Source organism: Stegodyphus dumicola, chromosome 1, assembly GCF_044657685.1.
Source record: "Stegodyphus dumicola isolate Sdum_Otavi_A_Nest chromosome 1, ASM4465768v1".
Taxonomy (NCBI): Eukaryota; Metazoa; Arthropoda; class Arachnida; order Araneae; family Eresidae; genus Stegodyphus; species Stegodyphus dumicola.
In genome coordinates, this window is record NC_140768.1 from 194,392,542 (window position 1) to 194,418,462 (window position 25,921).

At 30.9% G+C, this 25,921-nt stretch overlaps 1 protein-coding gene across 8 annotated transcripts in view; it reads right to left on the reverse strand.

Moving 5' to 3' along the window:
- LOC118198053 (uncharacterized) overlaps positions 1-25,921 on the reverse strand; it is a 204,531-nt gene that overhangs the window by 110,097 nt on the left and 68,513 nt on the right. For all 8 annotated transcript variants that reach the window (XM_085824477.1, XM_085824460.1, XM_085824479.1 and 5 more), the window contains exons 5-6: positions 14,551-14,861; positions 7,497-7,618 (exon numbers count right to left, since the gene is read on the reverse strand). In XM_085824477.1, the coding sequence (XP_085680603.1) occupies positions 7,497-7,618; positions 14,551-14,861 (433 nt within the window). The remainder of the gene's footprint in view (positions 1-7,496; positions 7,619-14,550; positions 14,862-25,921) is intronic.

Genomic DNA, 25,921 nt, shown 5'->3' on the forward strand with positions numbered 1-25,921 from the left:
TACCTTATGACTCTTCTCCCCTTCCATAATTTATTGGCCAAAGATTTAAATATTACTGAACATCTTATTCAAGTTATAAAATATTTTTGAAATCTCCAGCTTCTCGAAACCAAATTTAATGAAACCGTTTAAATATAGTCAAAAGTATATATCTAATATGCAACTGCATTTAAACCTAAAGATCATGCCAGTTTTCTTATAAATTGTACGATAAAACTGAGATGCAATGGACAAGAATATTTAGTCAAAAGTTCTTAATATAGCAGTCAAAAAAAATACAGAGGATCCTTTACTCGTATAAAATCAGTTTCAGTTCTTTTGGATAAAATCCAGAGGATAATTGCAGCATTACTGAAGTTTGAACATATCTTTAAAAACTCTTGGTTCATGCATACAATTATTATAATGAAGATATAAAGCTCTATTAGCAACTGAAAAGAAAGAGATATTAGAATTAGTACAAGTGAAAAAATACAGAAATTGTAAAATTAGGCAAAGCAACATCTTCTGCTTGGCATAGATTTTAGTCAAGACTACCAATAAGGGTCTTGACTAAAATCTATGCCAAACACAAGGTTGTTGTTTTGCCAATTCAGGGTTCGTACACATTTCCTTACATGAAAATTAAGGACTTTTAAGGACCATCACAGAAAAAATTAAGGACCTATCAGCAAACAAAAAAAACAAATAGAATAAAGCAATTATCCATACAACCGACTTTGCTTGTAATTTCACTTTAAGAAACTAACAGAAGTGTGTATTATGCACTATTATTAAATTCACTTTAATACTTACCATAAAACAATTTTGAAAATTAAACTAACTCCCTACAAGTTATGAAGTAGATAACATTAAATTAGGAACATAATTTCTTTAAAAACATGTAAGTGTATTTTACAAAGTAAATATGTAATAAATGTATATAATGTAAGTGTATTAAACAAAGTGTATTTTACACTAATAACAGTCACTATTTTAGAGATTTATATGATTATTATTAACTTATTTGATATTTATTTAAACACAGTCAACTACTATTATAATCACAATGTAAGAATATTTTGCAGATTAAAATAACTGATTTGTAAACATACAATTTATTTCCTTGGTTTTTTGAAAGATACTAGAATAATAAACTGTACAATAAAAGATACAAAACATTTGTGCTTTTTTTAAATCTGAAATCTTTTCAGCTATTTTAACATCTAATTTATTTATGTCTATTTCCTTTTCTTTAACTATTCTTCTAAGTTCATTTGCTTTGATAAACAAATCAATGTTCATGCTGGTCTCAGCTTCATCTGCTAAAGCATCTACTTCTTCATTAATATCTTTAATGTCCCTTTGAAGAAATTTTTTCTTCCGCTTCATATAATCAATTTCTTCCTCAATGATATTTCTTTTCCTCTTTGAATTTTCAGATTTAAAAATTTTTGTTCTTCTAAATACTGCATATATTTAGACCTTGCAGAAGCTGCTGCTGATCTCATTTCTTTATTAATTTCGATATTAAGAACAACTCCAGAAAATTTTATGTAATCAAATTCTGTGCGTTGAAAAATGTATGATGAGTCACTTAAATTTTCAATTTCAATTGTTTTATTTACAGAGAAGCCCTTTCCACAGAGGCCTGTCCATGTGACAAGATAAGAATTATTTTCACTACTTTCCATACTTTTGAATAGTGAAAATCATGAAAATAAGAAGTGAGAAATGTGTCAAGAGAAAGATTTTGAGGATCAAAAGTAGAAAATTCATGTAAATTTGTCTTAACTACTTTGTCTAAAAACTCTCCAAGCTGCAGCAGAATTTCATCCCAATCATCTTGTAAAACACGTTTATTCTGCATTAATACCGTTAGAACTATTTTCATTTTGTTCTGGGCTTTTTCTGGACTTTTAACCATCAATCGCGGGTCTATACAAGATGCATTTCGAATAAGAGAATAATTTATTGGACATTTAGACATCATTAAGTGTTGTACTATTGTTAAGACACATTGTTGACCTTGTTTCAATGCAAAACTTTCAGCTTGTGAAATGTCCTTCTTGCGGCATTTATCATTCATTAACTGCTCAGCAATGAATCTCAAATAAACTTTACTTTTATCATTATAACAATTTGGATCATTAAAATTAAATTTATAAAGATTTTCTGCTTTAGTTATTTTTGAATATTCTAGTTTCAAAATTTTAAAGTGCTGAAGGCAATCATTTACAAGTTTTAAGATATCTTCAGCAAAAAAGGGAATAAGTGGTTTATCACTTTGATAATATTCAAGGAAAGGCAATAATATTTTCGACAGAGAAAGATAAAAATTTAATTTTATAAGAAATGTTTTGTCTTTAGTTGCCTCCAAAATATTTGAGTAGGATTTCGATGAATTTTTTTCAAACTTCCCCATTTCAACTTCTTTAATGTACAGTAGCAAGTCATCCAATATTTCAATGGCTCTTTCAACTGCTGGGACATTTTGCAACCATCGGTAAAAGCAGAACTTCACAGATAGATTTTTAAGCCAGATATACTTAAAAAATCTTCACGTCTTGCAGGAGAATCTTTAAAATCCAATATATGGAGGATAAGAATGATGGAATTTCCCAGCCAGTGGATGACATCCTATGCTTGAAAGCATTGTTAAGAATGTGTAACCACATGTCCCTAATGTCAAGCATTGAATGTTATATTCCTTTGTCAAGTCCTGTTGCAATAAATCATAAACCTTCCAGTTTACTGCAGGACCATCCATCGATATTTGTAAGAGTTTTGACAAGTCTAGTTTTTCAACACATTCACAAAATTTGGATAAAATAATTTCACTTTTTGCATGCCCTATAAATGCAGAAGTAAGGTACTAAGTTCTGACCTTATTTTCGTGATGCCAGTACCTCACATAAATATCTAGTTGCTTCTTTATATTTGTCAGATTAAGAGTCTCATCAAATAGTAATGTAAAAAACTCAGCATTTTTGCAATGCTTTAGTAACAAAGTTTTAAAATAAGGGCCAAGACCAAAATAACAGATATAAGCACATTTCTTTTCACCACATGAAAAGTGTTTTGCAATGGAACTATCTGGGAACATTTTAGTGAATAACGGCCCAATATCATCGCACGATTTAAAAGAATAGTGGCTTTTGATGCACTTAAAAGCCCACAATATTTCTGCATCTGGTAACTTCAGATTTGAAAAGAAAAGAATTTTTTTTATTATTTCTACACTTATTGATGTTGAATTAGCAGTTACATCTTTTCCAGAAGTAAATGGTTCTTCTAACTTGACAAAATTCATGATACTGTTAGAAGAAACTCTGCAGTTGAGAAGGGAACGATGTTTTGCAGCTAAAAGGGGCATTACATGCAAGGCATTAGTAAAATTAAGTATCGCATATATATGTATATATGTATATAATAAGAAATGTATACTGAAAATATACATTTTTTACTATATGTATATATATTATATATAGTACATATATATTATATATATATATATCAGTACAAATTCCGAGATCCGGACATCCAATATCCGGAATGATCTAAAATCCGGACCTCAAAGCCACCGCCAACCAATTTTTTAGGGCTTTTTTGGAGGGAAGGGGTATGCTTTACGCATGCGCATTAGATTTTTTAACTCATCATAAAAAAACATGCCAGAAATCCTGATTCTTAATCTCAGTTTGGTGCTAAATAAAATATCTCATTATTGAAGAAATAATTATTTTAGCATAAATTTGTGTGATTAGTAACTTGACTCCAGAGCTGCGTATCTGCTTGGCATAATCTCAAACCGAAACATTTGTTAATTTTACACCAACTAATATTTTATATCCTTGATGCCGAAATCGCGAATCATTATTTATTGTATTTAAAAATTTTTTAATTAGTTAGTTATTTTCAACTAATAATTGTATCGCCATTAGCAAAAATAATGCATTACTATCAACAGCACAGGATTAAACCAAATACTTAATTGTCTATTGAAGCTTCAAAACGTATTTCCGAACTTCACTTTTTCTCGGCTAACGTTACCGAATTTGCCCTTGGCGACCTAAAATCGAAATGGAGCCAACAGATTTCCCGCGAAATCGATAACAGACCCTCTGCAGAAATAAACTCATAATCCTGATATCTCATACATATAGTATGTGAAAAATCAATCTGCCTAAATTTATGGATAACACCTGTTTCGAAAGATTGGGTGAATAGTCAATCAGACACCAATACTTTTGTTCGGGTAGCTAATTTTTTTTTTTTTTTAAATCGTTTGCAATGCAAATCCGCCAACAAATTGGTTAAGAGCCGCGCAATTTTAGTTCCATATTCATGAGAAATCGCAATTCACACATAGAATGGCAATCATTAGAAATGATAAGAAATGTCGAATGAGCAAAATTAAGGACCGTTTATTCATTTTGGCCAAAATTAAGGACTTTTAAGGACCAAAAATCATTTTTGGAAAAATTAAGGACTTTAAGGACCGTACGAACCCTGTAATTTTTTCTCTGGGATTTTATCTTCTGCTTCAATGCAGAAACCGCTATGAAATTTATAATTTGTGCCTCACATTTGTGGAGAAATCCTTCCTGAAAATGAGGCAAACAAATCACTGACAACATTTGGGGATCTTGAGAAAGAATGTGTAGAGAAAAAAAGAACTGGATATCATTGAAATGTTGAGATCATAATCAGAAGGGATTGAAAGATTGTTTTCTATTTTAGGAATTGTACACAATAAATTAAAATCAGTCAGGGGTTTCAAAGGCAACAAAACTCTTCATCTGTTATATAAAGCATTAAATACAAATACAGTGTGCAACTATAATGCAAGAAACTTTTGAAAAGGTTATGTAGAGTGCAAATGCAAGTGCCCTTCCTACATTACACATACTTCGATTTTTTATTTGTATTTATAGAAAAAAATAACTACAAAAGGGCCTTTTTTGTTTATTACTATGTATGCATACTAGTTTATATTTAAGTGATTTTGCAAGTTACTAATACCAAAAAGCAGCGAAGATATTTCATTATATTTTATGTTGCAAATTAATAAAATCATGTATAATTTATATTGCCTCTATTTATTAATTATATTAATTTTTATGAAAAATATTTCTTACACTTCTTTATATTATAAAAACCGAGGTTTAATTATTTGAAAACCACAAATGCATAGAAACCATTTAATATGTTAATATAAGAAGGGGATTAAAAATATCTGGTTTAAATGCTCTTTTTCTTTTTTTACAACCTGTTTTGTAAAACCATCTATTTCCAATATGTTTTCAACAATGTCTGTAATATATGCGGCTGAACAGCTAAATAATATAAAAACTCTAATTTTATTGTTATTTGAACATTTTACCAAGTTACTTAATATAGCGTTTAAAAACATGCATAATACTTTAAACTGGATTAAAAATAGAGCTTGGTAATTAGCATAAAAGTAATTTTGATTTCCCTGTGAACATAACCAGCTATTAATTTTATTAAAACTTGTGGTACAGGCAAAGAAATACTGTTCACGAAAAGTACTTACTCAGAGTACGCTATGATAAATATTTTTACTTTTGAAGTAATTACTTATATATTTAATTATTATGAAAGTAAACAATACAGTATAAAAGTTATTAAATAATAATAATAATAAACAATAACAATATCATTTGGAGCATGAATATTCGATTTTGAAATTGAATGTAATGATGATAAAATAATACTATTTTACTTTAAGTAAAAATCAAAAAATGAATATTGCCATTAAATATATCAAGATGACAAACTTAATTATACTTGTTCAAGACAGTCCTACCAAAGTTTGTTAGAACTTGCTTTTTCTACAGCAACAGATATCTGCAAACTTCTGTCGGGAGAGGTTCTTGTGGTGACCGACTAGCTATCCATTTTAATTATTAAGATAGTTATATTTATAAAGCTAAAAATATTTGTTGGCAAGTATGAGCAAAATATCAACACATTAACCAAATAGCTGTATTAAATTAAATCATTCTGTTAGTTTTAAATAAATATATAAGACAACAAACAGTTGAGAAAGTAATTACAAAGGGTGACTGTTTATTAAACCCATGATTATTATTTGACAGTAGAATCTTGCAAGTTTGAATAATTTACACCACCACAGAGGTTTGTGCCTCAGCTAGATATCAATATGAATTTTTCATAATCTTTTTGAAGGAAATGCCATTAAAAGAACCACTTCAAAGTTAATTATGTAGGTCAAAAGAGATCTTCCTAACAATCAGAATAATTTCAGAAAACAAGAAAAGATAGAAGAAATCAGAAATTATTTCATTCCTACCAATGTTTAACATACACAGAATTAATTAATATTCTTACTGTGCATTACAGAATACAAAAGATCACAGTGAAAAATAATTCACAAAGGTTTGAATTCCATATTTTCCACCTTAAACCTGACTGTCAAGACTGTCTGAATCTTGCTCTTTGAAAAATAAAAAGAAGCAGAAAGCAAACACTGAACTTATTTACACCACTGAGCAAGAAAATAAAAAGGCTACAGTTATATCAATATGTCAGTTATTAGCCTGACAACATTAGACACATTTTATCGCTTAAAAACGCACACATGTTCTTTGAAGATTCCACACTGAAAACACTACTTACACATGGATTAAATGCAGTCACCCTCTGCATAAAATTTTCAACAATGTGGACATGTAATTGAAAGTAAATAGAGTTTATAAACTCATTTTTCTAAAGGACAAATAAGGGTGTTTCATTACTAAGTTGATTTGATAAATTAATTATTACAAAATTTATTTATTAAATTTAGCTACAGTAAAATGTATTTCAATAGATAGAAAATTAAATATCAGGCATACTGTTACACTTTCTATCACTAACTGACATCTGGCAGTGTATGACGTCTCATACACACACACACACACACACATATATATATATACCATGGACCTGATTTTTAACAGAAATTAAATAGCAATGTATATATAGAAATTTTCAAACAATTTGTCACATAATCAGATGATGAAAGCTTTCTCTAAATTAACTGCAAGATGGCTCTGTTCTTTAGATTCCCCAACACCATAATCTCTTAAGAACTGAATACCTCTATTCCCAAAATGTTGAAGGAAAGGGTGTACAGGAAAAAATCCACACGACCTGGATGAACTGAAATGCACTGCAATTACCAAAACTGCCCATATTAAAAGATGCTATGCTTGCTGCAACTTCTGTATGTATCATAAAGACTCATCACTCCGCGTTTCAAACAGAAAGAAGACAAATTTCAGCACTTTGCTGGAATTACACTTACTTTGATGAAGTTGAATTTTTGTACAATAGATAGGACTTTTATAATAAACTGTTACGTCATACTATCATCCTAGTAATGAAACACCGTGTAGTTCGGAAATGCTTAATTTTCAAAAGCTTTGCCTACATAATTAACAGCATAAATAAGAACATCAAAGTTCAAAATGGGAATTCACGCTCACCAGTACAATACATGGCTCTTTAATCACTGATTTTTCTTTAGAAGTTTTTCCATCCAGCTGAGGCAGCTTTGCAACTTTTCCATTTTTCGGGGAAAGCATTCCATAATTTGAATTTAACTTTTCTGTTTAAAAAGAAAACCGTAATGAAACACTCGCAGAACTAATAACATAAATAATACAAATTAAACGGAATTTTTTTGTATTAATGCTTGCATTTCAATTCTTTTTCACTAATATTAAAATATTTTTCAAAATGTTTTCTCAAAGGGATTCATTTGGTTCATATATTTATAAAAGCAATAAATATTACATATTTAATTACATAGTCTAGAATAAAAGTGTCCAGAGCACAAAATGCTAGAACAAAATTCACACGAGAATCCATTCTGAGAAATCAGACAATAGAAAAACTGCAACAAGAAAAACAAGAAAAACTGCTATGTACATTATTTGTACATTTAAGCATATGGAAATGAATGAGCAATGGAATTCCTGAGCATTTATTATAAAACTGATAAGCTTTTTTTTGAACAATACTACTGCATAGAAACAGAACCCAAAAAATTGATAAATGTCTTTTCAACTGAAATATTGCATGGAGACAGAACCACACACACACATACCAATTTTTTTTTTTTTTTTAGTTGCAAGAGAAGAAAAAGAAATTGAGAAGAGAAATATCCGCGAAAAAGATAATCATGCAATAAATTATATTAAAATGAATCATGCTTCACTAGTATTATACACTTCCGGTTATGTTTCATTTGAACTATGACCTTTACTCATTCTATTATGATTGGCTGTATACAAAATAAACTTATAGTTATTTCTGATAACTAAAGACAAACATTCATAAAAGATTTTAAAATTATATAGACTTTATAATTATTTACTTGCTACTTCCCCCTTCCCCTCAGTATATGAAGTTAAGAAATTAAAATTTGTGTATCTTTGTGACACAACACAAAATGAAATAGTCAATGTAAAATTTTAAAATTTAATTTATATAGGCACAGAATCACATAAAATAACCTTAAATTTGCTATAGTATTAACATTTTTGTAAACGAAAAACAAAATCTGAAGTAGAAATTACTGTAAATATTCCTATATAATATCATTTGAGAGTAATAAAATTATGATTTTGTCCTTATGACTGAATGGTTAAAAACTAAACATGTTTTCAAAATATTATAATAAATTAAACAACAGAATAATAATGAATCAAATATGAAACTAAAATACATGTTATGCAAAAATTTGGTGTATACTTAAGAGGCAGCAGGAAAGAATACAACATTAAAAAATCACAGTTGACTACTATAATCTAAATTTAACTTTTCATAGAAACTCAATGCAGAATTAATTAACAAGTCTTTAAAAAAGATATCTTTATAAATACAAATAAATATTACAAGCAATTTGATACAGTGCTGTGAGATTAAAATGGAGTGCTTGAGTACTTTATTAAACATTCAAAATTTTTGCAAATGATACAAATACAAACAGATGAACAAAAATAAAGATGATGTTTGTTTAAAAAACAACATATAATTGCATCAGTGTGTCTGATTACTCATATTATCTATAACCCACAATTATCAATGTGAAAGTGTCAAAACACTACTCACTTCATTAAATAATTAACAATCACATTTATAGTAAGAACTGCAAGAAAACTAAAACTGATATTTTTACCGAAAAGGTAAAGTCAAATACAAACATTTATGTACGCTTGATTTCTATATATAAAAACCTACATAAATAATAGAAAGATCAGAAAATATAAAAGGTATTATAATATATGCTTAATGCATCAGAATATGCACATGCAAGTAGCACATGAATGTCAAACAGGTGATTACGAATAGTCTAAATCAAATATTGTACTGTAACTATACAGGCATAAAAAATGAAGTTTATCACAAAAAACATGAATGGAGGAATCAGAAAATAAAGGAAAGTCTATATTATTGATATACTAACCTTAACAGGTTTTAATCAATTTTACAGACATTGTAAAAAATTCTTTACAATAAGGAAGCATTCTCTTTGTACTGAGACAAGCAATAGTTTATTCTGAATACAGGGTTGAAACAGCAAATGTAAATATTACACTCATTTGAAAAGAGTGAAAAAAACAGAGGCTTCAATAAAAATGCTCAGGAATTAACTTTTGAGATACAAGTGCTAAGTGTCTGTCCAATTTTCTATGAAAAATTTTCTTTTTAATCATTGTATACAAATAATCATTAAATTTTAATACATCTGCAATCTGCAGGGCAATCATATTATGAGACAATGTTTAAAAAAGCAAACACTGCCCTGTAATAAGATAGTGCAAAGATCATTCTATGTCATGAAATTGTACTCATCTGACCTTCATAGATGGAACTGTTCAAATGAAACAGCTTTACCTAACCTTACCTATACACTTAGGACTTAACTGTCTGAAAGGAACCTTCATTTTGTGAAATTAGAAAGAAAGTGCAGACAACAGAAATTCTAGCTATACAAAAAGCTACAAATTCTAAAACAAAAAAACCAAGGTATATATATAGCAGGACAGGATGGTTACTATATTAAAACTGAAAATAATTTATTCTGATAAGAAAATTCCAGTCTGCTTTTAAACAGCTATGTTCATAACTTTTGACAGACACTTGTCAACTTTTAAACAGCTAGCTGCTTTTAAACAGCTATGTGACAATAATTTAAAAAGAACTAATAATAATAATCCTCTCTCCCAAAAGAGATCATGTTTGAAAATTTCCACACAGCCCTAATTTCATATTCAAATTTTTTAAATTTCATTATAATTAGCAAACCTAGACGTATAAGTGAAAATAAAATTGCACACATTCTTTAAAAAACTTACGTTCTAACTAAAAAAGTGAAAACTTTTGTATATTATATCAGAAAGAATATTTAGAAATGTATTGAGTTATTGTATGAAGAAAATAAATCAGTTCTTTAAGGTATAATGCAACAGTCTATATGAAATTTCATAACTAATTTTTATAAATGTGGTTTTTCCATATTATACACACAGTAACAATTAAACTATTATATAATCAGCATAAAATTGTGCAGATATTTAATTGTAGTTTAATGAAAAATCTGTATGAAATTTTCTGTCATATTTTCAAATATATTTTATTATAAATTTAATAAACAAAATATTGCAACAGACAACTGTCAACTACGAGAATTCACTGAAAACTCATAATCTGAAGTTTCACAATTAAATATTTAAATACATTAAATTATAAAAGATAGGGCCATAAAATTAATTTTCCCCTCAATATATATAAAATATTAACGTCCTTACAACAACATTATGCTAATAAACTACAGTTATTAGGTAATTACAGATGAATCATATGCTAATAATACTTATTACACTTACAATTTAAAACAGTGGCTCGCCAGTAAGAAATCAAATAGCTCAAGCCAGAAAAATTTTTAAGGAACTTTTCCTGCTAACCCCCCTTTATATATATATATATATATATATAAACACTAAAGAAAATATAATCCGATAGCAAACATTAACACACATAGATGGGGGAAATCGCCCTTAATTCATATTGAAGTATTAACAATCGTAAGACTGCCCTACTGATTCTTCCCAAAACATAAAACTCATGCACTTTATTCAAATAGAAAAGAATGCAGTGTATATAAATATATTTAAATCACCAATTAATATCTTAAAAGATATCAAATTTATGTTAAATCCTGGATAAGCCAAACATTTCCCACTATCCATACCAATAAATATTAACCAATATTTTAGTATAATTTTTTTCATAACAATTTTTGAAAGATTGACAATCACAAGAGTTAATTGCAATTACCATGAATATACGTAGGATGAATAAGAGGAAATAAAACACTCTAGGGATTGGTTATGTACAGCTGTTTTTAACAGCTATACAAAACCCAATAGGTTTCTAAATTCTACATCATATGTAGCAAAAACATACTACTAAACTCTGATAGTATTTTAAAATTAATTTACAATAACTAAAATGTATTTATATGTGACTAAAATAATTATGTTTATGATACTAAACAAATTTTTTTAACTCTTATTCTCATAAAAAGCAAAGAAGGACCCATTTTCTAAATTTCACATCATATATCAGCATCATACTGCTAAACTCGGAGAGTATTTCAAAATTCATTTACAAAAATTCAAAATGTATTTATGCAAGTGACTAAAATAATTATATTTATGACACTAAAAATTTTAAGTCTTATGCTGATTTAAAAAAAAAAGAGAGAGAGAGAATTTATACACAGAATGTTTATCATATAAAAAATTTACAATAGTGTAAACCTAGGACTGAAATTAAGTATCCCTAAATATAAAATACTAACGGTAATAAAATCTGCAATCTGAAAATTTTAGGTAACAGTCTAACACTTCAGAGATCAGTTCACCATTAAAAAATTTTAATTTTTTTTAAAAAAGGGGCCAAGCAAGCCAATCTGATTCAGGTACTCAGGTGTTAGAGGTCAACATTTAAAATAGTTTTAATTAAACAGTTGCAACAGGCCTGCCATTTTAAGAATTAACTCAGAAATTCAAGATACTGACATAAAATATATATTTAAATGAGCTATTTAAAACAGCAAAACAAAACTCTAGGAAAAAAAAAAAAAAAAAAAAACATGCTGGACATCATTTCATTATCAATTAAGGCCATGCAAGAGATTTTGAAATTATTAAATAAACAGCACTTTAATCATTAAGATGTAGATGAACATGCATCTTTTTTTCTCCTTTTTTTTCCAGAGGATCACACATGCAGAAAGCTTGCAACAAATATTTACAAAAATAGTATAAATTCCAATTTTGCCAGGATAAGGAAATTATGTTTGGAAAACAGTAATATCTTTGTCGATGTGTTAATATGCAAACAACAATTAAATTTCATATAGCAGAGATCAAAACTCTCCTCTTAAACATTGTCAAAAAGACTAACTGCTTTCATTTTAACAAAGTAATCCAAATTTAGTTTTGGATTAAAAAATCAAATCTGAAAAGGCAAAGTATTTCATTGCATAGTTATATATCTATAAAAATAGTTATTAAAAATGTGATCATACATCAACAAATAATGTCAGCCAGTAGTAATATTACTGATAACATTCCCTTCACCTCCAAAGTACAAATGTTATGTTTTCATGCATAAATAAATACTTCCTTATGCATCACAAGACAAGGCAAAATAATAAAGTATTTATTTATGCATGAAATATGTTAAACAAAATATAAAAATTAACATGTACATACATAAATGAGACTTTTAATTACTTTAGAAATATATATGGTATATGAAACTGGTATATATTTTTAATTTTGAAATACCATTATCATTTTTTTAAAAATTCCACCTCAATTTTAAGGTATTTTATATTGACTTTAGGTGAATTAAAATCAAAGATGCTTGCGAAAACCTACAAAATGACTGTCAAGTATCATATAAAAGAAAGTGGGGACATTTATTTATTTTCAAAAACAAGGATGTTACAGCATTTTAATTACATATTAAATACAATTAATAATAATAGACACGTTTTTTCTGTTAATATGCAATACTTAAATCTATTAAAAATTCTATACGTTATGAATTTAACCAATATGTCTAGCTTCATGTACATAATAAAATCACAAAATATCAAATTTCCTATCTTAAGAAATGAATGTTTGTCTTAGGTAATCAGAGTAGTGTAAAGGAAGTCTGTACCATCCTTTACAAGTCAAGATAGTATAAATTTTAAAATTACTCTGATTCACTATTGCTGGAGATAACTAAAATTTTACATAAGATATAGACGCATCCATTAAGTAAATATATAAATACTTGCATTCTAAATCCAAGTTACAAAAACCTGAGCCAGAAAGATCAGAAAATGCATTTAATATTAAAGATAAAAAAGGATGAAAAAATAAACATTTTTAATATAAAAGAGAGAAAATGCATAAATTCTTAACTAGAATTAATTACTTTTTCAAAAATCAATTCTTATTCAAATGTAAGACTTGAAATGAGAAATTTCTGGCCATTTAGAGAAAACAATTTGGAAAATTCTAAGATTTTCAAAAACTCCATTAGGGCAAGGAGAAACATAATTCAGAAAAAGACGGAAGCACAAAAATATTCACAGATATTACAATAAAATCGATTTCAATTTGAAAAATCCTTAAAATCAAGATTATGTACATCACTGTACCAATAGATTTATGTACATTACTGTACCAATAGATTAACTCTGACCATGAAGAAAAAATCCCTCCTTTTCTAAAAATATTTTAAAAGTTTCCTTTTACCTCCCCACTAATTTAAAAAAAAAAAAAAAACTCCCTATAATTCTACCACCTCTAAATACTGTATGAATAGATTAAGCACATTCTACCTCAATTTTATAGTTAAATAAACAATTTGCTAACAAACATATATAACAGTTCTTTATTATAACTGTTTCTTAAATTTTAAAAGAAAAAAAATTTTTAATAAAAATTTTATTTAAAGGATTTTAAAAGATAGACATTTGAAAATGATTTTAACTATAGCATTCCTTGATTCTATGATATGAATTATGCAATAAAATTTTTAAAACACATTTTTCAACAAAATCTGTCTGCTGAAATTTCTAAAAGCTAGAAATAATTTTTTATAAAATTAATTTTGATTAAGTGCCCGCAGAATATCTATATTTGCTACTTTAGTTATTTAAAAGAGATTGGGAAAGCAATTGAAAATATATTTCTAAAATTACTAATCTACAATAAAAACTAAAAATCTTAATCCTGACATATTTCATTCACAAAGGTACATGTTAATATTTAAGTTGGTGATGTAACAATATAAAATTTCACATTTAACTTATAAAATGCATAAAGTCACTGTTGACTTTTATTTACAAAATGAAATTATGGTTTTTGCATAACATTCATGAATTATCTGATTTTGCTATTTATGCATTCTATGCGGATTTCTTTTTTTTACTGGCTTTAGAGCTTGTTGCAGACACTTTCCCACCTTTTACTGGAGACTTGCTTGCTTTTTCTGCACTTTTTTTAACATTTCTCTGTTTAGATTTTCCAGCAAAATTTATTTTCACCAAAAGTTTTGGACTCTTTTTTGGAGAGGCAACTGACTGCTTGGCTTTCTTTTTAGCAGGCGATGCTAGTTTACTAGACGGCAGTTTTTCTTTTTTCACAGCTGGTTTCACTGAAGAACTGTCAGATAATTTCTTGCTGAAGCTAAAATCATCCAATTTCAATGGAGATTTTGTCCTTGCTAAATATGCAGCAATATCTGGTTTTGAACGAAATTTTATCCCTTCGGGACTGAAAAAGAAATTTATTTTCATTAAAAAAAGTACTAATTTTACTATTAAAAATACTCAATATTTTTCTAAACACTCCCAAACAATTTTATCACCACACACAATAACTTTTGCTAAATATATGACATAATTTCACTCTTCCTCCCCTACATTAACTTGAAAATGTTTAGCGCAATAAATCTTAAATAACACATACAAAGTGTGACAATTATACTGGAATCAATGCAAGAAACAAGGAGCAGAGAAAATAATAACATTTTAATAAAAAGTTTAATTGCTTAACAAACACTGTAATATATTTTTTAACAATATTTCCAGTACTCTGCTTATGGATGAAATTATAATGCCATACAAATTAAAAAAGCTCTATATTCATTGCATTTATCTTGTTATACATAAAGCAATCATTTTGCAGATTGCAACTAACAAGCATTAAAATTTATATTTTCTTATGAATGCACAAATTTTTTAAGTTGCAGCATTTTCTTTTTATAGTTCAACCGCCTCATCCGCGACCACGAGCGCAAACACACATGCGCCATTCGGACAGAATTATTCTCAAAATAGGGTAGAAGGATGGGGACTTTCTTTCCCTCCAGCATAGCTCTTTTTGGAGAAGAGAAGAACTTTCACTTCGCAGCAAGTAATGCCGCCCCTTTTGGACGAGTCTATATGTTTTGGCAGAATGCCAACCAGGGTTGCGCTTGAGACGGTCGAACTATATTATTAATATCTAGAATATGTTTATTACATTATTTGAATATGGTAAAACACATGAGATAAGGGCTATATGTCTAAGGACATGTTGCTCTTATGGATTATTTTCTAATGGAAACCGGCATGCAGGATTGTATTCATGTTTTTATGAAAGGAAAACCATGAAACCAAAAATGCAAACAGCTCATTAACCAGGCTTCAAATCTGAGTTGAACTACTAGTATATTATTAGAAGTTTATAATATATACAATAAGTAGTAGGTATAAAATCTACAGCAATTCTTATCCAACAAAATAATGTTGATGTAGTTACTGAAAGATAATTCACCTTGGAAACAGGTGACACAGACATAGGATACTGATGCATACTATACAGTACTTAACATATATTTTCCTTCTTCCATTTCAATTTATTTTATCATTAAAGTGTAGGAGAAAAAATATGCAGTACAGGGTAAGCCAAAAGTTCATTAAAACTTTAAAAATTCAAAACAGAGGAAGAAATTATGATAAAAAAGTGTGGTTTGCAAGAAAGAAAGAGCTCCAAAGGAAGTCTTTATTTATTTATTAAACAGAAAATAAATTTATTAAAAAATGTCACTGGAAGAGAGCAATGGCATGCGACAGATTCAGCAAAATTATGCAAATTAATCTTGCAATTAAAGACTGCAACTATTGAGGTAGAAACCACTACGAATAATATAGCAGCGGAATCATCCATGCGCTGTAACAGTGCTCACAAAGCTGGAAGGCTACTGCATGTGCCTCATCGATCTGACGTATCCTCCACAGGATATTGTATCTCTATCCCTACAAACTGTAATCACTCCATGAATTACAACCAAAAGACACAGCTAATGAGGCATCATTTGCCGAATGGGCTATGGAAATAATTGAGAGTTACCCACAGTGGTTGTTCAAAGTTTTCCGGATGGATGAGGCACATTTCACACTACACGGGGATGCCAACACCCAGAACACTCGTACATGGGAGATGTCAAATCCTCGTGAACACACAATGAAGTCAGTGCATCCAGCCAAGTCGACAGTCTGGTGTGGCTTCATATCATCTTTCATTGCTGGACCATCGTTCTTTGAAGAACAGTGCCCCATATCTGGCTGGAAAAAGCACATAGTAACAGCTGGATGTTATTTCACTCTTCTATGTGACAAAGTCATGCCTTCGTTAAATCAAAGAGGTGTATTATCTGTAACAAGCTTTATGCAAGATGGAACACTGCCACGCTAGGCCAATCCAGTAAAATGATCCCTAATGAGTGCCTTTGCTGAAGACGGAGTGATAAGTTGAGGTTGGAAGATCGTGTGGCCTCCACAATCACCCGATCTCACTCCGGTTGACTTCTGGTTAAGGGACTATTCATTGCGTAATGTTTGGTTATCATTTGTGTACTGTTCATCCCATTCAAACCTGGCCAAATTCAAAGATTCTATCTGCCGTGAGGTTTCTGCAGCTCATTCCGACATGTTGCATTTAGCTGTAACGGGCATTGTGAATTGCCTTAGTTGTGTTGCAAAATGTTCTGGAGGTCATGCTGAACAACTGTTATTGCAAGAATAAATTAAAGCAGCATGCTGTTGTCTTGTTCACTGTGTTTCAGGTCGTCAGTGTCCTCTAGTAGTGACATATTTAACTTCAAATATTTTTGCTGCTAAAAAAAATCCAACTTCTTTGTGAGCCCTTTCTTGCAAACTGCACTTCTTTGTAATAATTTCTTCCTTTTTTAATGAATTTTTAAAGTTTTTCACTTTAACTACAACACAGAAAATGCTCTGCTTACAAGCATAAAATATGGCAAAATATTTTTGCTAAGCTTGTGCTTTTACAAATGAGAAGAAGTAAAAAAGCACTATCTCTTTTCCTTTCCAGCAAAGAAAAATGCCTGTATTCCTTCATATTATTTTAATAATGCAAACTTCCCAACTTAAATTAAAGAAGCAGTAATATAACAAATTAATGAATAACTTCATTGGCACTTTTTAAAGCAACTACCATGAGCAATTTTCAAGCAACATTCAAAATGAATCAGGAAAAATATTAGAAAACACTACAGCAATTTTAAAAAAATAATAAAAAAAAAGCTTTATTTAACATATATATATATATACACTGAAGTGACAAAAGTCATGGGATACCTCCTAATATTTTGTCGGTCCTCCTTTTGCCCGGCGAAGTGCAGCAACTCGATGTGGCATGGACTCAACAAGTCGTTGGAAGTCCCCTGCAGGAATATTGAGCCATGCTGCCTCTATAGACAGGGGGCGATAGATCATTCGCTGGAATTGTCCAGAATGTTCCTCTAACCAATTGCGAACAATTGTGGCCCGGTGACATGGCGCATTGTCATCCATAAAAATCCCATCGTTGTTTGAGTATCTGAAGTCCATGAATGGCTGTAAGTGATCTCCAAGTAGCTGAAGGTATCCATTTCCAGTCAATGATCAGTTCAGTTGCACCAGAGGACCGAGTCCATGCCATGTAAAAACAGCCCAGACCATTATGGATCCACCACCAGCTTGAACAGTGCCTTGTTGACAACTTGGGTCCATGGCTTCATGGGGTCTGCACCACACTCGAACCCTACCATCAATTCTTACCAACTGAAATCGTGACTCATCTGACCAAGCCACGGTTTTCCATTCGTTTAGGGACCAACTGATATGCTCAGCCCACGAGAGTCGCTACAGGCGATGTCGTGCTGTCAGTAAAGGCACTCGAGTTTGTCTTCTGCTGGCATAGCCCAAGGAAGACAAATTTTGCCGCACTGTCCTATCGCACACGTCCCTCGTACGTCCCACATTGATTTCTTCGGTTATTTGACGCAGTGTTGCTTGTCTGTGAACATTGACAACTCTACGCTGACGTCGCTGGTCTCGGTCGTTAAGTGCAGGTGGTCCGCCACTGCGCTGTCCATGGTGGGATGTTATGCCTGAAATTAGATACTCTCGGCACACTCTTGACACTGTGGATCTCGGAATGTTGAATTCCCTGACGATATCTGAAATGGAATGACCCATGCGTCTAGCTCCAACTACCATTCTGCGCTCAAAGTCTGTTAATTCTCATTGTGCGGCCATAATCACGTCAAAGTGTTTTCACATGAATAACTTGAACACAAATGAAAGCCCTGCCAAAGCACTTCGCATTTATACATTTTCTACGCGATACTACTGCCATCTGTATATTTGCATATTGCTATCCCATGACTTTTGTCACTTCAGTGTATATGTTGTATGACTTAGTGCGAAATCGAGTTATTCTACTACTTGCACAATTGCTGCAAAGTAAGTTAATAATAATTTATTTACTAAAGAAATATTGATTATATTATCTCCTAAGATTAATTTTAGTAGAATTATCTAAAAAGAGAGAATCAATAGTTAGTAAGTTTAATTCCGAAACTTTTTTTAAAGTAACTTGAATGTAAATTGTTAAAAATGTTTAAAGCGGACTTAAATTAAATCATTAATAACAAAATTTCAATTGTAAAAAGAAATTAAATTAAAAGCAAGTAATCATTGCCACTGATCGGAAATTACTGTATTTGACAGCATATAAGACGCACTTTTTTTCCTAAGTTTGGTCTCAAAAAAGTTACCTGCGTCTTATACATGAAGGACACAGGTTAACTTTCAATACTGAATGCTATTTTTAGCACGGATAAAGGTCTAGACACACATAACTTTTCCTACATATGCCATAATTATTTTGCGCATGTGTGAAATATCTGTCGCCAAAAAGCGCTAAAAGTTCGAAACTGATGTCAAAGTTCGAAGAGGTTCGACGGTCACATTACGTCTATGGAGCCTTTCCTTCTCTACATAGACTTTTCTTTGACTCAGCCAATACACGTGTCGGTATCGGTGCTACTCAGTATAAACATGTCGGTATCAGTGCTTAAAACTATTTGTTTAAAAAAAATGCCCTGGAAAATAAGACTACAGGAAACACGAGATTAAGCTATACAATTCAGTATAAACTAGGAGTGTTAAACTACGCCAAAGTGCATGGAAACAAAGCAGCAGCAAGAAATTTTGGTCCACCACCTACAGGAAAAATGATACGTACTTGGCGACTGCAGGAAGATCAACTGAAAACTGCTAAAAAACAAAAACATAACCTTTGATGCCTTTGATTGCTTGCCGTTCATTCAATTATTCATTATGGAAATTTACATATCATGTTCAAAATAGCTTGCCGTTTGTTAATTTTCCTTATTAAAATTTATTTCATAATTGCATTCAATGATTGTTTATTTGGCTTTTACGAAACATGAGAACTAAAAGAAACCCCATTTTAAGTTATTGTAGCACGGCGCTATTGCGCGGACTATTGAAACTTTTTTTCCTTCTGTGTGGCCTTCTAAATAAACATGCGACTTATATGCCGTCAAATACGGTAGTTGACTTTTCAAAGGGAACAAACAAACTCCCGTCCAATGAACAATAATCAAGATATAAATACAAAGGTGTTTTGTCCTTTACTCAAGTAATAAGGCAATGTAAAACTGGCAATTTAAGTTAGGCCAAATACACTCGTGTCCATAAATTAAGGATAATTCGGAGTCACACGGAAATCGAACTCTAAAATAAATACATCACCTGTAAAATCACTACACACATCTTCAAAAATCATATGCAAATTTCAGGAAGTAACCAGATAACACCGACGGTACGTCACAATGACGAGAGTGTAAGAGAGTGATATATAAGGAATACAGGCAAAGAAGTAAAACTGTTCACAGGCGCTTTATAAGCATTTCAATGCAATAACCGAATAATTATGACACAAAGGACGCATTTGGATGATTTTTTACATGGTAGAATTATCGGCCGTCTGGCATGTGGGCCTACACAACTGGAAGTATCAGACGAACTTGGAATTGCCCAGAGTGTCATCTCCAGGCTTTGGCAACGATTCCAAGATGAGGGTAATGTGAGTAGACGTTACAGCGCAGGTCGCCCCAGAGTTATAACGCCGAATGAGGGCCGGTATTTGACAGTTACTGCCAAAAGAAACAGGCAGAGCACAGCCTCAGACCTGTCTCGTCAGCTCTCTTCAGCCACTGATACGACAATTTCAAGGCAGACCGCGTACAGACGCTTACAGCAGATTGGTCTATATGCTCGTAGACCTGTCAGATGTGTTCCACTTACTGCAACTCACTGTCGCCTGCGGTTAGCCTGGAGTAGAGAGCATGCATTGTGGACACTGCAACAGTGGGCTTGTGTGATATTTTCCAACGAGTCCAGGTTTAGCTTGCAGTCTGATTCTCGCCAGACTTTCATATGGAGAGCTCCAGATACACGTTACCACCAAGAAAACATCATTGAACGACACTGTTACGGTGGTGCAGGAGTACTTATTTGGGGTGGAATTATTCTGGGTTCCAGAACTGACCTGCATGTTCAAATTGGAACCATGACAAGCCAAATCTAACGGGACGTCATTTTGGAACAACATGTACATTTGATTCGGAGCACCATGGGCGCACAATTTGTATTTATGGATGACAACACCCATCCTCACCGTGCAAACATCGTAAGCGAATACCTTCAATCGGAGGATATTACCCGTATGGACTGGCCAGCATTCTCACCGGACTTGAATCCAGTAGAGCACGTGTGGGACATGCTTGGCTGATGAGTTGCAGCCCGTCAACCTCCTCCTACATGTCTACCGGAACATCGGAGAGCATTGTTTTTTGAGTGGTGTAATATCCCCCAAGATCAGATCGATAATTTGATACTCAGCGTGCCTAGGCGTTGTACGGACAGTACTGCGTCGTCTGGGAGACATACAATGTATTAACACCTTAACTGCCGCGGGCGTATATATACGCCTTGCTCAGCCGATGCGTTAACTGCTCCCCAGATGCGCCGCCGATGCGTTAACTTTGCGAATAATTTTAGGTGTAGCAGCGCAAAGCAAATGATAGCAGTTTGGAAGGACGTATATATATACACCTGGGGCAGTTAACGCATCGGCTGAGTAAGGCGTATATATACGCCCGCGGCAGTTAAGGGGTTAACAGTCATACCAACCATGTAATATTGGTTTTTTGTAAATAGGTATTTTTTGCAATTAGCTCCAGGGAGGAAAAATCGCTAATTTTTTTAATAATATCAAACATATAGCATCTTTTTTTGCCCTTTACCTTTTGTTTAATAAATAAGCTTTACAAATAAGTCAAATTTGTTTTGCTTCTAACTCTTCCTCTGCCTGATTTTGCATTATCCTTAATTTATGGACATAAGTGTATTTCCATCAATTGAAGGGATCAAGAACCAATGCAAAGCACTAAAGAACTCATTCTGATTAAGCATTTTCACTAATTCAATTTTGAGTGAAAAGAAATTTATGCAGTAAAATTGATAAATTACTTCAATAATTGTCCCCCGACACCCTCATGTTCATGCTTTTTAATTTAAAACTATTTGTAAAAATTAAACATTGAAAATTCGCATTATGAAATAAAACTCAAAGTAATTGAAATGAACATTAGAAAATTACGAAATATAACAAATATAATGCAATCTTTGCAAAAATAAATAAATAAAAATTTAAACTTAAAATATATATAAGACTCAAAGCTACAAACTTTCTGCGCATAATACGTTTACGCATGCGTGTTTAACGTATAACGGACGGTATAAGCTAAGCTAAAATTATCTAATTATCTATTTCAGTTAATGTTGCAGATTGCATTGTTCCTTAATCTTCGAATTGGATTCGGCTAATTATTTTTTTACAGACTCTTAGGGCAATTTTATAAAAGTAAGCTTGAACTTTCGATTATGTCAAAAAGAATTTCCGATTCTGGAGCTGCCAAAGGATCTACAAAGCAAAAGCATGTTTCGATGTCCATAAAACAAAAAGTGGAATTGCTGCAAAAAATGGATATCGGAGGCATATCCTTTCTTTCTCCAACCATTCCGAAATATGTCCTTATCTTCAGGGCAGATGGTTCTATTTTGTTCGGCTTATAATTCCTTACTAAATGTAGTATTTCATCTGGATGTTTTCCGTCTTTGATATAATTTAAATCAAATTCCTCGTCATTATAAATATCACGACTACACATCAAATAGTTTTCTGGTTACAATTTTCTAATTTTGACTATGCATAATGTATGCTTTACGCATGCGTGTACTGAAAGAAATGTTTAATAAAGTAAACAAATAAATATTAAGCTTTTTTTTTTCTAAATTTTGATACCCTTTAGATCATAATTGCTCTTTATTTCATAAATTACGGTTTCATATTTTTAATTTTATAATTTCTGCATGCCATCTTACCAGATTTAAACTGATGATCTATAATCCGGAAAAACCAATAATCCGGAATCGCCGAAGTCCCGACAAGTACGGATTAAAGACTTTTGACTGTAATAAGAAAAGGGAATGTACATGAAGATATAAAAGACAAGAAAAGGCATTAATTAACTTACGTTCTTTCTAGTGGAAGTGGGCAAAGTATTCTCTTTACGTCTTACTCAGAAGGGTTGCATTTCCGAATTCTTTATCGGCAGCGGGGGCTTTGAATTATATCAGTCGGCGAAAGTTGTGTGAAGTAATTTATGGGAGAGGGAGTGACTAGGAATGCTTGAGGGAAGTATGTTGTGGAGTTCTTATTTGAGCGAAACCATGTGTTAAAATTTTTGAAAATACTAGTGAATGGAAATTAATTAATTTGCGGCTGATTCTCATGCCGTAACAAGGAAAAAATTAAGAAAATGAAAAAAGGAATTTTCACTGTCAAAGAGCTATTTGACAGAATAAAGATTATGAAATAGGCCCATTTTTTTAGTAACAGCATGAATCTGAAAACAATTAGCTTTTTACATTATATAGAACTTTGTAATTACACTATGTACAAATCCTCCAACTGATAGTCATCCAACTTATACCGCCTTTTCAGGTTTAGGAACAAATTATCATATCCCTATCAGTTAAATGATTTAGAGTAAGTATTTAACACCTGCTCTTTTAAGACAATGGTTAATAAATTGATTAGGTATCAGATTATTTTTGAGAATTTTAATAAGGAGCAAAATTTCGTGTTGTAGATCTATCGTATCTGTGCAAATATTTTTATACGTTGTATTTGGTTTATTATTGTATTACTTATCACTTATTTTTTTGGAGATGTTGGAATTCCAATTTATTAATTTGTTAGTATTGAAACTGAAGTTTCTTGTTTTGTCAAACAGTAAAATCTTTTTGTAGTTAATGATTTGAAGATCGAGACAGTCTATGTAATTTTGCGAATTATTAGTTTTATTAAGTGTAAGGCAATTTGGATAAATCTCAGAGTATTCAATTTTATTAAAATTATTAATTGTAATAAGATAATCAGTGCAAGTGTGCTTGTAGTAATTTAATTCTTGCAGTTGTAGGTTTTTTTGGAAGTTAAATTCTTTGATAAATAAAAAGATATTACAGAGTGAGATACTGGAATGGGACCCCATTGGAAGACCTCTGACTTGTTTAAAAAGTTGATTTTGAAATTTAATGTAGTTATGAAAAAGCGTGCATTTTAGGTAGGTTTTCTATTTGTTAAGATTCATAATCGTGAGTATATCAGGGAAGTTTTCAGTTTTAGTTAGGCAGATCTAGTAGACTAGTATAAATTTCTTCTAGAAGAAGTGAGGTATATAAGTTTTTAAAGTCATAGCAGTTAGTGTTCTGTATGTTAATTGTTTGAATGGCATTAATGGCAGGAGTGTTATTACGGATGATCCAGTAATAGTTATGATTAGTGTTACAATCATTGAAAATAAATTTACAGTTTTTTTTAAGTTGAATTGAAAAATAATAGTCTACATGTTTCTTGTAATTATTAATTCCATTTGCTATAAATCTGAATTTTAATGGTGTTTTAAGGAATTTGGGAAGTGCATAGAGGTTAGTAAATCTGTTGTAGCTTGGATTTAAAGTAATATTTAGTTTTTTATGAAAAGTTTTGATTCTGTTTATTATAGATGTTTCTGTAAGGTTTGTTAATTGATAAGTAGTTGCGTTTTGTAATAGTAAAAATTTTTTAAAAATTTTTAATATCTGATGTAAGTTGCGGCCAATTCAATGTACTTTTAAACTTGAGGTGATTGATGTTGGTGGATATGCGTTGAAGAATTTCATCTTTCCATTTTAAAAAGGTACCTATAGGTAAATTCAGTTGATAGCTTGCTTGAACTATAAATTCATAAAGTTTACTTCCCAGTTGTAGACACCATACCATATCAAAGGACCTTAAGCAACTTGCTAACTAACCACCATGAAATAGATGAGTCAGCAGAATGACATATCAAGTCACCAGTTTACAGTACTTATGTAGATTCTCATCACTAGCACATAATTACTGGTAACCTGAATATCATACAAAACCATCAACTAAAAACACTAACAAAATTTAGACCAATCAGAAACATAACTAAAAATTACTGTTGCAAGACTTTCGAAAACATCAACAAATTTATAGTTCAAGAAAGCTATCAACTGAATTTACCTATAGATACCTTTTTAAAATGGAAAGATGAAATTCTTCAACGCATATCCACCGACATCAATCGCCTCAAGTTTAAAAGTACATTGAACTGGTCGCAACTTACATCAGATATTAAAAATTTAAAAAAAACTTTTTACTATTACAAAAATAGATAAAGCAAATAATAACTTTAGCATTATATTAAAACAATTCTACTCAGAAATTATTCATAAAGAACTTTTCAACGCAACTACTTATAAATTAACAAACCTTACAGAAACATCTATAATAAACAGAATCAAAACTTTTCATAAAAAACTAAATATTACTTTAAATCCAAGCTTCAACAGATTTACTAACCTCTATGCACTTCCCAAATTCCATAAAACACTATTAAAATTCAGATTTATAGCAAATGGAACTAATAATTACAAAAAAAATGTAGACTATTATTTTTCAATTCAACTTAAAAAAAAATTTGTAAATTTATTTTCAACGATTGTAACACTAATCATAACTATTGCTGAATCGTCCATAATAACACTCCTGTCATTAATGCCATTCAAAACTTATATACCTCACTTCCTTTAAAAGAAATTTAGACTAGTCTACTAGATCTGCCTAAACTCTTCCCTGATATGCTCATGACTATGAATCTTAACAAATGGAAAACCTACCTAAAATGCACACTTTTTCATAACTACATTAAATTTCAAAATCAACTTTTTAAACAAGTCAGAGGTCTTCCAATTGGGTCCCATTCCAGTGCCTTGCTCTGTAATATCTCTTTATTTATCAAAGAATTTAACTTCCAAAAAAATCTACAACCACAAGAATTA